Genomic DNA, 12,432 nt, shown 5'->3' with positions numbered 1-12,432 from the left:
CGCCGTGCGTGCCCGCGAGTTTGCAGCCACCTCGCCGGAGCCGGAGTCCGCGCGGAGCTGCAGTGTGCCTCGGGCCGGGAGGTGGGTGCGGGAGGGGCCAGCGCCAGCGAGGCTGACATCAGCAGCGGCCGCGGCGGGGAGCCCCATCCGGCCAATGGGGACATGGCAAAGAATGTGGAGGCTTTAAACAAAACAGCATGTCTCTCCCGGGCTGCTGCCAGACAACCGGCTGCCCCGGGGCCCGGCCCAGCCCAGCCGGCGCTGGGGGGAATCACCGAAGGGGGCTTCCCTAGTCTCCTTTCCCCTTTGAATCTGTTCTCCAATGTGCCCCCCAGAGCCACTCTGGGAAACTAATGGTTCCAAGGAACAGACGTGCTCTTTGACCTTTGGCAAAGGTCTGTACAAATACCCACCACAAATATTTTCACTCTGGTCCAGTACGCAAGTCCAGTGCTGGCGAGGCCATGGGATTTGAGAGCATGAGAACACACCCTTGCCTGGTTTCCTAACTGGTTTCAGAAAAGGAATCCTGGGAAAGTGGGGAGTGCAACAGTATAAATGAAAGTGAAGTATAAACACAAAGACACAAGTAGAGAAAAGGTGATAGGGACACAGCCTGTTACCTCGCCTGCCCTGCTCTGGAGTCTGCCTGCAGGCTTCCAGAGCAGCGAGAATAGGTTTTCGTGTCAGCACTCCTCAGTTCAAAGAGTCACAGTGAAATGTCAATGAAAATGCCTGGAGTGTTGGTATTTCGTCCATATTAAACAGATCCCTCATTTTAACCACAAGAGGCACATTCTTCAGTCACTCAGGAAGCTGCATGTAACTGCTGAAGTCTGCTTTTCATTTGTCTGGTATTTTTAAGCTTGTTTTTCTGAAGAGTTGCAGGATGAAAAATGCATTAGTTGCCTCTATGCAGAATAACCTGCATCATCTTTTCTCTGAAAAAATAATCATGATCTAAAGTCCTGCAGCTACTCATAGAGCTTGGGTGGCAATACCGATGGCCTCAATATTATAGTACTTTAAATTATAATGAATAATTATCTGGTATAACAATGGTGGGCGGTGGCAAAAATCATCCAGATGGCGGGAGAGAATTTATAACTGTGTGAACATGAGACAAAGCTTGACAGAAAAATGACACCCTAAATCCAGCTTATATTTTAGTGAAACCACTTTTCTAGATAAATGTTTCCCAAGAGTTGGCTCAGAAATATTCACAGCAACTAATTAAAGCTAAACCCAATTCCTCGAGGTGGAAAATCTAAATCTGACACTGTAGTGTTGAATAATAACACATTGAAAGCCTGTGATACAGAAAGCAGCTCAAGCTGTTTTTCTTTTTTCTACTTCTAACTTGAAAACAAGTGTAGTGGCTTTGCTTCTGGCACCTACTAATCTACCCAGAGGCAGTGAGAAAACATAAGGCTGGCCACACAGACACTGCACACAGGACATCAGAATATGTGGGTGTATTCCTGACTTCCTAGATGTTTCCTGACATTGATTCTGTAACTGAGTATTTTACAGATGAATATTGTGGTTGAGGAACTACTTCTTTGAGTATTCCAAACTGCAAATCAGATGACTATGCCTCTCCCTTTACCCTTCTTATAAGCTTTCTCCACTGAACTCCTCCTTTTCACCCAGCCCATCCGCATGCCTGGTCCCATTAATCTTGTTCAAACACAGCTTTGAATCCAGTGATTCTCTATGGCAGTGGTTCTCAACCTTCCTAATGCTGCGACCTTTTAATACAGTTCCTCATGTTGTGGTGACCCCCAATTTCATTGTTACAAATTGAACATAATTAAAGCATAGTGATTAATCACAAAAACAATATGTAATTATATATGTGTTTTCTGATGGCCTTAGGCGACCCCTGTGAAAGGGTCGTTCGACCCCCGAAGGTGTCGCGACCCACAGGTTAAGAACCGCTGAGGCCTATTGAGCAAGTTCTAATTTCTTGGCAGGAGGATCTGAATCTACCTTTCCCACAATAGCCAGTCACACTTGCCCTGAGACAAATCTGGTACCTAGAGACGCCTCCACTTCCCTTTGAATTTTCTGTTCCTGCCATTGCCTTCATAGAGAATCCCGCACCCCCCCCCCCCCACTGCCACACCCTATACACACCACTTTTCAGCATGGCATTGACAATCTGTGTTTTTGGAAAGTGATTCTGGTGATAACATATTGGGTTGGGACCAAAGGATACTAGAGGCAGGTTATTACATTATTCTAATACCATAGGAGAGATATGGGAAAGACCTGAAATAAAGAATAAAGAAAAGAGGATGAATTTAAAAGATCTGGTTTGGCCAAACCGGTTTGGCTCAGTGGATAGAGCGTCGGCCTGCGGACTGAAAGGTCCCAGGTTCGATTCCGGTCAGGGGCATGTACCTTGGTTGTGGGCACATCCCCAGTGGGGAGTGTGCAGGAGGCGGCTGGTCGATGTTTCTCTCTCATCAATGTTTCTGGCTCTCTGTCCTTCTCCCTTCCTCTCTGTAAAAAATCAGTGAAGTATATTAAAAAAAAAAAAAAGACTTGGTTTGGCTCAGTGGATACAGCATGGGCCTGTGGACTGAAGGGTCCCGGGTTCGATTCCAGTCCAGGGCACATGCCCAGGTTGCGGGCTCAATCCCCAGTAGGGGGCGTGCAAGAGGCAGCCAATCAATGATTCTCATCATTGATGTTTCTCTCTCTCTCTCCCTCTCACTTCCTCTCTGAATTCAATTAAAAAATATATATTTTTAAAAAGATTTGGAAAGGACTTGGAGATGGATTGGTTTTCACTACAACAGCGCTTGGGGGAAGGGAGCGCAAAGAGAGAGCTTATTCATTCATAACATATTTACACAAAGGGAAGAGAGCGCCATCTACTGGTCAGGTTACATTTTAACAAATGTTTTAAGTTCCTTTAGTCAGTAAGTCTGGCAAGGAGAATTTTATCTTTCTTTTCAACCAATGGAGTCCCCACAATATCTATTTCCAAAGGTGTTGCAATCATCATTGTGGATGGTATAAAGTTCTATAAATAACATATAATCTCATACAATCTACAGCTAATGATCATCACATATTAAAAAATAGGGGTGGGCGCAAAGGGTAGAAAAGAGGAATGAAGAGTAAAGTTACCAATGAGGAATAATATGACCAAAAGGAAAAGAATATTAGCTCAAGCACATCTGTGAGGCACTTATTCTCAGATGAAGGACCACGTATAAAGGCAGGGGCTCGAGATGGGAGGAGGTACACAATCATTTCAACACACTGACGCACCCTACTCAATTGAAACCTCTTCTCAGTTTGTGTGAAAAAACTATAAGGTCCCACCCACTACTGTAAGTAGCATTGGAAAGAAGAGTGTACCAACAGTCTTTATGACTATTCAAATCATGTATTATTCTTGGTATTTCTTTTTTTTTTCTGGTATTCCTTAAGTAAAATAAATGGTTCTTCCAGTTTCCTCTTTCCTACTCATTATACCAGTACTTAAGGTCCATTAAAAGTCCTGTCTCCTACACAGAGCCATTTTAGATAACTCTTTACCTTTCTAGACAATCCAAAACACTTATTTGAACTATTCTTTTATTATTATTTCAGAGAGGAAGGGAGAGATAGAAACATCAATGATGAGAGAGAACCACTGACAGGCTGCTCCTGTTTGCCCCACACTGGGGACCTAGCCCACAACCCAGGCATGCACCTCCACCAGGAATTAGGAATTGAACTGCGATCTCCTGGTTCATAGGTCGACGCTCAACTATTGCGCCATGCTGGCCGGGTTGCATGGCCTTTATATATAAATTGTCTTATACAGCCCTAGCTGGCTTGGCTCAGTGGAGAGAGTGTCAGCCTGTGGACTGAAGAGTCCCGGGTTCAAGTCTGGTCAAGGGCATATGCCTAGGTTGCAGGCTCGATCCCCAGTAGGGACTGGGTAGGAGGCAGCCAATCAATGATTCACTCTTATCACTGATATTTCTATCTATCTCCTTCTCCCTTCCTCTCTGAAATCAATAAAAATATATTAAAAAATTGTCTTATACAGTAGTGACTTTTATATATAAAATGTCATATACAGTACTGTGTTTCATCTGTAATCCAACTCTCCAACATGCTGGTAAGCTTCCAGAGGAGATGGGCAGGGCCTATCTGTGTCATCTGGAAAATGTAGCCTTGTGTGAGGGATACTATAAGTACCCAATAAATGTCTATTGGATGTATGCATTTATTAGTTTAGGGTTCTCAACTTCAGCACGATTGACATTTGACGCCAGATAATTCTTTGTTGTGGAAGTCATTACAGGATTTTTAGCATCCCTGGTCTTTACCCACTAAATATATAGCAACTCCTCCCCCTCCACACACATACATATACACATACACAATCCCCAAAACAGTGCTGAGTATGGAGGGGGATCTTCTGTAATGAAGAACCACTGTATCAGTGTAACACTCATTAACCTCATCTAAATGTTTAGCTACTCCAAGAAGCAGCTTTTGGAGAGACTGACTTTCAACTAGTCAAAATCAGGGATAAGGAGAAAAGGAATAAAACACATCACAGTGATGTAAAGATGTCACTTTGTTATTCCCATGCTCTGCATTAATATGACCAAAATAGCCCTTGATAAAGGACTTGACCTTAACTTTGATTACTTGGTTAAAGTAATGTCTGCCAAGTTTTCCATTGTACAGTTACCATTTTTCCCTTTCCATACTTCATGCTTCAGAAGAGAGTCATTAAGTGCAGCCCACACTCAAGGGAGCTCCATCTCCTTGAAGGAAGAGGATCTAGGTATTCAACATGGAATTCTGCAAGATTTGTCCCTCCTCCCTCATTTATTTATTCAGTTATTTCGTTATATTAGTGTGGACTGTGCATATTTATTTTATACTTGAGGAATAAGTCTACATTACATTAACTTTGTTGCTCAGATTGCTCCAGCTTTGGCCATGGGTTGCTCCTGCTGTTTGGTTCCTGTGTCCTTTTTTTTTTTTTTTAATATATTTTTATTGATTTCAGAGAGGAAGAGAGAGGGAGAAAGAGAAACATCAATGAGAGAGAATCATTGATTGGTTGCCTCCTGCGTGCCCCCTACTGGAAATCAAGCACGCACACAGGCATGTGCCCTCGACCGGAATCGAACCTGGGACCCTTCAGTCCCCAGGCCAATGCTCTACCCACTAAGCCAAACCAGCTAGGGCTCCTGTGTCCTTTTGCCATACCCCCCTTTTTAAGAGCAACTTTTGAAGATCAAGTGTTACCTTTGCAATTAATTTTGTTGTATTAAATATTGTTTAATTCCAGCAATGTTTATGTCTATGCATGCCTCTGTGTGTGTTTTTTAAACAACTGTATGTCTGACCTTGTTAGGTGCTAAGCAAATGTCAAATTCATTCTTAATAAAATGACACAAAGCAAGTCCCAAGGCAATTTTTAATGTGTAGACCCATTTATCGGGCTTCTATTAAATATAGAGAATGCCTTTGATGTGTAATTGCTTGTGCTGTGCAGTAAATGCTCATAAAATAAATTGACAATAATGTAGTACAGAATGCTTCGCAGAAAATAAAAACCGGGAGGTCCTGTGGCCAAAGTTATAGTTTTGTATTTTTTAAAATCAACCGAAGGACTTGTATGCATGCATATAAGTATAATCAAAGGACATAAGACACTGAGGGGTAGGGTTGGCCAGGGGAAGGTCAAGGGGAGAAAAAAAAGGGAGACATATGTAATACTCTTTGTAATACTTTAAGCAATAAAACAAAATTTAAAAATAAATAAATAAGCTAATCATAAATGTATCAGTTTTACTTTCTATTGCATTACCTATTTTTACAGAAATTGGCAAAACATTGGAATGTTTTGAGATGAATTATGAGACTATAGGTAACCTATACTCACTTGAGAGAAATTTTAGTGATGAAAGAAAACATTGCCCTTGATCCTGAGTGTCCTTTAAGAGGAGGCAACCATAATTTATTGTGGTTCTTTAATGCCAAAGCATATTTAACCTAGTATCATCAAATGATGTCGACACATTTCTTACTTATGCCACAGAGTTGTCATGTAATTTGACTTTTGGTGGAACATTTTAAAAGTAACCAGAGAGAAAATGAGGGAATAATGTTTGCTTATTTTTTTAAAATATATTTTATTGATTTTTCACAGAGAGGAAGAGAGAGGGATAGAGAGTTAGAAACATTGATGAGAGAGAAACATCGATCAGCCGCCTCCTGAACACCCCGCACTGGGGATGTGCCTGCAACCAAGGTACATGCCCTTGACCAGAATCGAACCTGGGACCCTTCAGTCCGCAGGCCGACGCTCTATCCACTGAGCCAAACCAGTCAGGGCTAATGTTTGCTTATTAAGTGTATGTAATCACTTATATCAGAACTCCAGTTTAAATATTGCTTAGTTGACCCTGGCGGAGTAGCTCAGTTGGTGAAAGCCTCGTCCTGACACACCAAGGTTTGGGTTCAATCTCTGGTCAAGGCACATACAAGAATCAACCAATGAATGCATAAATAAGTAGAACAACAAATCAATGTTTCTCACTTTTCTTCTCTCTCTAAAAAAAATAAATTAAATAAATAAATAAAAATCAATAAATAAAAATTGCTTAGGTGACTGCATTTAGGCTGAACAATGGCCCCCAAAGATATCAGATCCTAAGCCCTAAAACCTGAAAATATCACCTTTTTGGGAAAAGGGTGTGATTACATTAAGGATCTGAAATAAGGAGATTATCCTGGATTATCTGGGTGGCCCTAAATACAATCACAGATGTCTATGTAAGAGAAAGGGAGAGGGAAATTTGACACACACAGAAGAAATGGCTATGTGATGAAGAAGGCAGAGATTAGATTAGAGAGATTAGGCTACACACCAAGGAATGCCTGCCCACAGCCACCAGAAGCTGAAAGAGGCAAGGATGGAAGGGCCCCTAGAGCAGCGGTTCTCAACCTGTGGGTCGCAACCCCTTTGGGGGTCGAATGACCCTTTCACAGGGGTCGCCTAAGACCATCAGAAAATACATATATAATTACATATTGTTTTTGTGATTAATCACTATGCTTTAATTATGTTCAACTTGTAACAATGAAATTGGGGGTCACCACAGCATGAGGAACTGTATTAAAGGGTTGAGGCATTAGGAAGGTTGAGAATCACTGCCCTACAGCCTCCAGAGGAAGCATGGTCCTGCCACACCTTGATTTTGTCCCAGTGATACTGACTTCTGGACTCTAGATTGTGAGAGAATCAATTTTTGTTTTTTTAAGCCACTAAGTTTGTGGTTGTTATAGCGCAGTGACGGCGAACCTATGACACGCGTGTCAGAGGTGACACGCGAACTTATTTTTTATTGATTTTTCTTTGTTAAATGGCATTTAAATATATAAAATAAATATCAAAAATATAAGTCTTTGTTTTACTATGGTTGCAAATATCAAAAAATTTCAATATGTGACATGGCACCAGAGTTAAGTTAGGGTTTTTCAAAATGCTGACACGCCGAGCTCAAAAGGTTCGCCATCACTGTTACAGCGGCTAAAACAAATGAATAGAACATTTTAGTTGTGACTTGTTTACCTGATATAACTGCACTTGACATGAAGAAATTCTACACAGGACCAAGAGATTTACGCAAAAGATAAAATACAGTATATTTTTCTTTGCAAAATGATTCACAACAAACTTGAAAATACAAATACCACTGCGTTTAAAATCGGCAATTTACAAAAACAAATATTCTACACACACGTCAGGAACATTTCTGTAACGTAAGTCTTGTGGCTTTACATACCATCAATACGCTAAGGACTCCTAACTTCAAATCTCTAGCCCAAATGACTCCTCTTAATTTGACACATGTCTAGCCACTTGCCTTCTCAGCCTGGTCACTTGGATATCCAACAGGCACCTCAAACTTAACATATTCAAAGCTGGGCTGAAGCCATTTCCCCTGGCTTGCACATCCCTAACCTGCTCATTGGTAAATGGCAGCTCCATCTTTCCAGACAGGCAGGTCAGACATCTTGATAGCATGTTTGCCCCTTCTCCCCTCACATCCAACAGCAAATCCTATCTTGGTTCTATCTTCAGATTATATCCAGGATCTAGCCACTTCTTACCACTTCTGCTGCCTCCACCTAGTCCAAGCCGCCATCATTTTCCTCTTGGATCATCACAGTAACCTCCCAACTAGTCTCCAACTTCTGCCCAACCTCGTCACCACACAACAGCTGGGGTGATTCTTTTACTAGGTAAATCAGCTCATGCCACTCCGTTGCCCCACAGCCCCACTGGCTTACCATCTTACTCAGATGAAAGCCCAATGCCTTATAATGGCCAAATTGCCCTAAACCTCATATCCTACAACTCAAACGCTCACTCATGCTGGTCTCCAAACATATCCGATTTCTCTCATCCCTGGGTTCTTGCTCCGGCCTCTCTCTGCCTGTAATCCTCATTCCCCAGCTATGCATGACTCCTTACTTCCTGGAGGTGTGACTCATTAGTGAATAAACTTTTCCCATCAGTATTTCATCCTATCTTTTTTTTTTTAAAAAAAATTATTATTATTTTTTTAATTTTTTTGAGAGAGAGAAAGGAAGGGAGAGGTATAGAGAGAAACATGAATGAGAGAGAAACATCATTGACCGGCTGCCTCGTTCACACCTCCCAAAGGGGATCAAGCCGGCAACCTGGGCATGTGCCCTGACTGGGAATCAAACCAGTGGCTTCTTGGTTCCTGGCTGGACACTCACTGCTGAGCTGCACCTGCTGGGCTCATCCTACCTTTTAGATTCCGTATTCTTCCACTGCCAATTTTTCTCTCCTGAAGCCAAATTCTTTCTAACAAAGTCACAGATTTAACCTCAGGCTCATCCAAATAAAGGATTTATAAAGAGTCTGTCTCTACTATGGTGTCCTTATCTATTTTCTCTGCCCACTGGTCAGACTTTCACTGAGTTCCTTCTTTACTTATTTCTCTTTAATTTTTTGTTTTCCTTTGCAAGCTATCCCTTACATTTCCATTTGCTTTCATTTTTGTTGTTGTTACCTCCCAGCTCAGGGAGATAGGTCTTCAGTTTTAAGTGGGAGTCAACTAGTTTTTCTCTACCTAATAGAGGCCCAATGCACAAAAATTCATGCAAGAATAGGCCTTCCTTCCCCCGGCTGCCGGCACCAGCTTCTCTCTGGCACCCAGGACCCGGGCTTCCCTCCTCCAGCCACTGGCAGGCACTCGGGACCCAGGCTGCTTCCCTCTGCCCCAGCTTGGTCAGGAAGGACATCCGGAATGACGTCCGGTCTAATGAGCATATTACCCTTTTATTATGATAGGTTTGCCTCTTTCTTAGACACCCTCACACTCTTATTTTTGAGTGCTGGATACCATAACTCATTTTACTCCTATCGTACCTTTGTTACTTTTTGTCTTTTCAAAGTCTTCTCACAAAATGTAGACCTCCCAATCCTTTTGTCTATTCCAGTCAAACCAACTGCACGCCAACTATAGAGCCAGAAAACATCTAAGCCTGCGCCTCTCAACCATACTGGCTCCTACGGCATTTTAGAAATCTGTAAGGGAATTGTGGGTTATCACAATCATTGAGGGGAAAGGGAGACGGTAGCATGTAACTGGAATGCTAGACATCTGCAATGCAACAAACTTACACAATAAAATATTGTCCCATGTTCTGTCAGACTTTTCAATGTCCTGCCAGACACCTACTCATGTGTCTAAGGACTAGCCTCTAACTGTGTTTGACTGATGCCAAGCTATTCTTTTTGACGTTTCAATGTGGACTGAAATTTCTAAGAATTCTTCTGTGCGAGAAACCATGGAAGATTATACTTCGGTATAGTCAGACTTTACCAAGAAGTTGTACACTATTTTGGAAAAATCATGCCACCAGCAGAAAGACCTGCTGATGCTTGAGGAACCAATAGAACACACCCACTGCAATTGTAGCTTTTGCATGAACAGTTATTGTTTATGCATGCAAGCAAACGACACTTTGTATTTTCCTACTACAGACTTTTTAGCTTTTATATTTTGAATTACATACTATTTTGCAATTTTGCAATGTTTCTCCTTCCCATACAACTGGGATGTTTTTTGGAGGTGTGTATGGATGGGTTATATTGCCCATGGTTTTCATTACAGAACAGTATGTTTAAAAGGCTATTCAGCATATATAAAGGGATGTTGGTGCCGATAAAATTGAGACCGCTGCAGGATTTCCCACTTGCTTCCCAGCCTGCTGTTGACACTCTGACCACACCAGACGCGACCTCATTTTCATTTTCAAGGATCCTAAGCTTTTTCGTAGGGGCCCTAATTGTGCGCTGATAAAAAGAAAACTTGGATGGTTCTTAAGAAATAAAACAAGGGGGTGGGGAAGGCGACATATGTACTACTATTTGTAATGCCTTAAACAATAAAAATCAATCAACCAACCAATCGCATCCGTGATTTCGTTGGATGTTCCCAAGAGTCCTACAGGGAACGCAAACTGTCTAGATTCTTACCAACTGCAGTGTATTATAGTAAAAACGAAAACACACACACACAAAAAAATACTGTACTTGAGCCGCTGCCATATCTTCGTTTATGAACTCTCAAAGATCCCACAGATTAAGCCACCAAGATTCTCAACCCGATGAGACCTGAGGACTTCTCTCTCTGGGGTTTATTTCGGCCTGCTCCTACAGAAAGGAGAAAACCGAGATTTGAGGAAAGTTGAGCGACTTGCCCACGGGTCCGAGATGTCATAACATTTCAAAACAGGGGCTTAAGAATATACAGGAAGGGCTATTCTATTACACAGGTTTTCCTCACCGCAAATTTTAGAGTTTTTAGAAGTCAGCCACCTCAGACACAACCTGAGGTGGCCCTCACTCCGCCCCCAGGGCTGTCCGCGGCGCTGCCTGACTGGCGGCCGGCGCAGGGGGCCTCGTGGGGTCCCTCGGGCGGGCTCCGGACGCACTGCCTGAGCGGGTGCGCAGGCGGCTTCCGGTGTGGGTGACGAGTGGTGGCCGAAAAAGGGGGACATCGAGGAACGCTCAGGCTTGGACCATGGCGGACGGCGGCTCGGAGCGGGCTGATGGGCGCATCGTCAAGATGGAGGTGGACTACAGCGCCACGGTGGATCAGCGTCTGCCCGAGTGCGAGAAGTTGGCCAAGGTGAGGGGAGGCCGGCTGTCTGTGGCGGGCGCCAGGGGCTGAGTCACCGCGCGGAGCCTGCTTAGGCCTCAGGGGGCCCGAGGGCTGGAGCGCGCATCCCCAGCCCGGGTTAGGCCTGCTTGAGGAGGACACCCCAGGGCCCTCTGATCACGGAGACTCCAGGCGGAGTGCGCTGGTGAATACCCTCCCCAGGACAGATGGTCACTTCCTCCCCGTAGAGGACTTGGGGCCCCGATAGTACTTTTTGCGTTTCCTTGGATACGCTTGACCGTTTACTTTGGTAGTTTCCCAGGGGTTGAGGCCGCTTCGGCATTCAGGCTAGATCAGGGCGTTTCGTTCTATTGCTGAATCAATTTATGTCAAGTTGTTTATGGATCGTGGCGATGTGTCTGGCCTGTGGCCAGGAAAGGGGGCAGGAAAGTGATAGTACGAGGTGATTAACACAAGATTGCTGTCCCGGAGGAGTTCGTGTACATAACGAATTGGACAAGTCAGACCTGGCGGTGAATGCCGTACAAGTACAAATAAATTGTTATTGGAACACAGAGAAAGAAGCTGTTCATTCTTACGGGTGGGATAAGGGATGGCTTTACTGGGAAGCTAATGTTTGTGTTGGGCCCTGACGAGTAAGATTGGGTTGGGAAGGAGTCATTCCTGCAGCGGGAACTACGTAAGTAAAGACAAGCAGCACTAAAGTGCAGGATAAACTAATTAGAGGAGCTCTTGAATAGTAGGTTAGCCCAATTGCCTATCTCCCATAGGATAGAAATTTAACTTGATCCAAACACTTGTCACGCCCCCTGTGATGTGTGAGGCAACTTTGTGTATCATTTTATGTATAAAGAAACAAAGGCTCAGAGTTATTTGTCCCGCGTTTCAGTTATTAATTGGTAGAACCAGGGATTCAAAACTTGGTTTGTCTGACTAGGGGTACAGGTGGTTGTTGAGTCTGCTCCATCCTGGGCTCTTGCTAAGGCCTCAGTATGCTCAGGGCTTATTAAGTTCCTAGATCAGTCTCCAGCCACAGACATTTATTGCTATCTATCTGGAATGCATTCACTAATAGGGTTGTTTTTGTCCCCATGGAGCTTACTGTATAAGTACATTGCAGTGTTAGCAAATTCAGGGACAGGAGGAGTGACAAGTAATGCATGACACTTAGTCTTAGAAAGAAACCTTTTTAATGTCCCCCACCCTCTTTTTTTCCAGAAAAGAATTTACTAGG

General features: G+C 43.4%; 2 protein-coding genes across 2 annotated transcripts in view; one reads left to right on the top strand and one right to left on the bottom strand.

The window, feature by feature from the left end:
• PITPNC1 (phosphatidylinositol transfer protein, cytoplasmic 1) overlaps positions 1 to 10,934 on the bottom strand; it is a 262,521-nt gene extending 251,587 nt beyond the window's left edge. The window contains exons 1-2 of the mRNA XM_006776677.2: positions 10,863 to 10,934; positions 10,610 to 10,729 (exon numbers count right to left, since the gene is read on the bottom strand). Of these exons, the coding sequence (XP_006776740.1) occupies positions 10,610 to 10,624 (15 nt within the window). The 5' untranslated portion in view covers positions 10,625 to 10,729; positions 10,863 to 10,934. The remainder of the gene's footprint in view (positions 1 to 10,609; positions 10,730 to 10,862) is intronic.
• An 80-nt stretch (positions 10,935 to 11,014) lies between these two features.
• PSMD12 (proteasome 26S subunit, non-ATPase 12) overlaps positions 11,015 to 12,432 on the top strand; it is a 17,032-nt gene continuing 15,614 nt past the window's right edge. Inside the window, exon 1 of the mRNA XM_006776675.2 lies at positions 11,015 to 11,207. Coding sequence (XP_006776738.1) covers positions 11,100 to 11,207 — 108 coding nt within the window. The 5' untranslated portion in view covers positions 11,015 to 11,099. The remainder of the gene's footprint in view (positions 11,208 to 12,432) is intronic.

The sequence above is a fragment of the Myotis davidii genome, unplaced genomic scaffold, assembly GCF_000327345.1.
Source record: "Myotis davidii unplaced genomic scaffold, ASM32734v1 scaffold69, whole genome shotgun sequence".
NCBI classification, from domain to species: domain Eukaryota; kingdom Metazoa; phylum Chordata; class Mammalia; order Chiroptera; family Vespertilionidae; genus Myotis; species Myotis davidii.
Note: the sequence above shows the minus strand (reverse complement) of the source record. Positions and strands in the feature narration are given on the sequence as shown.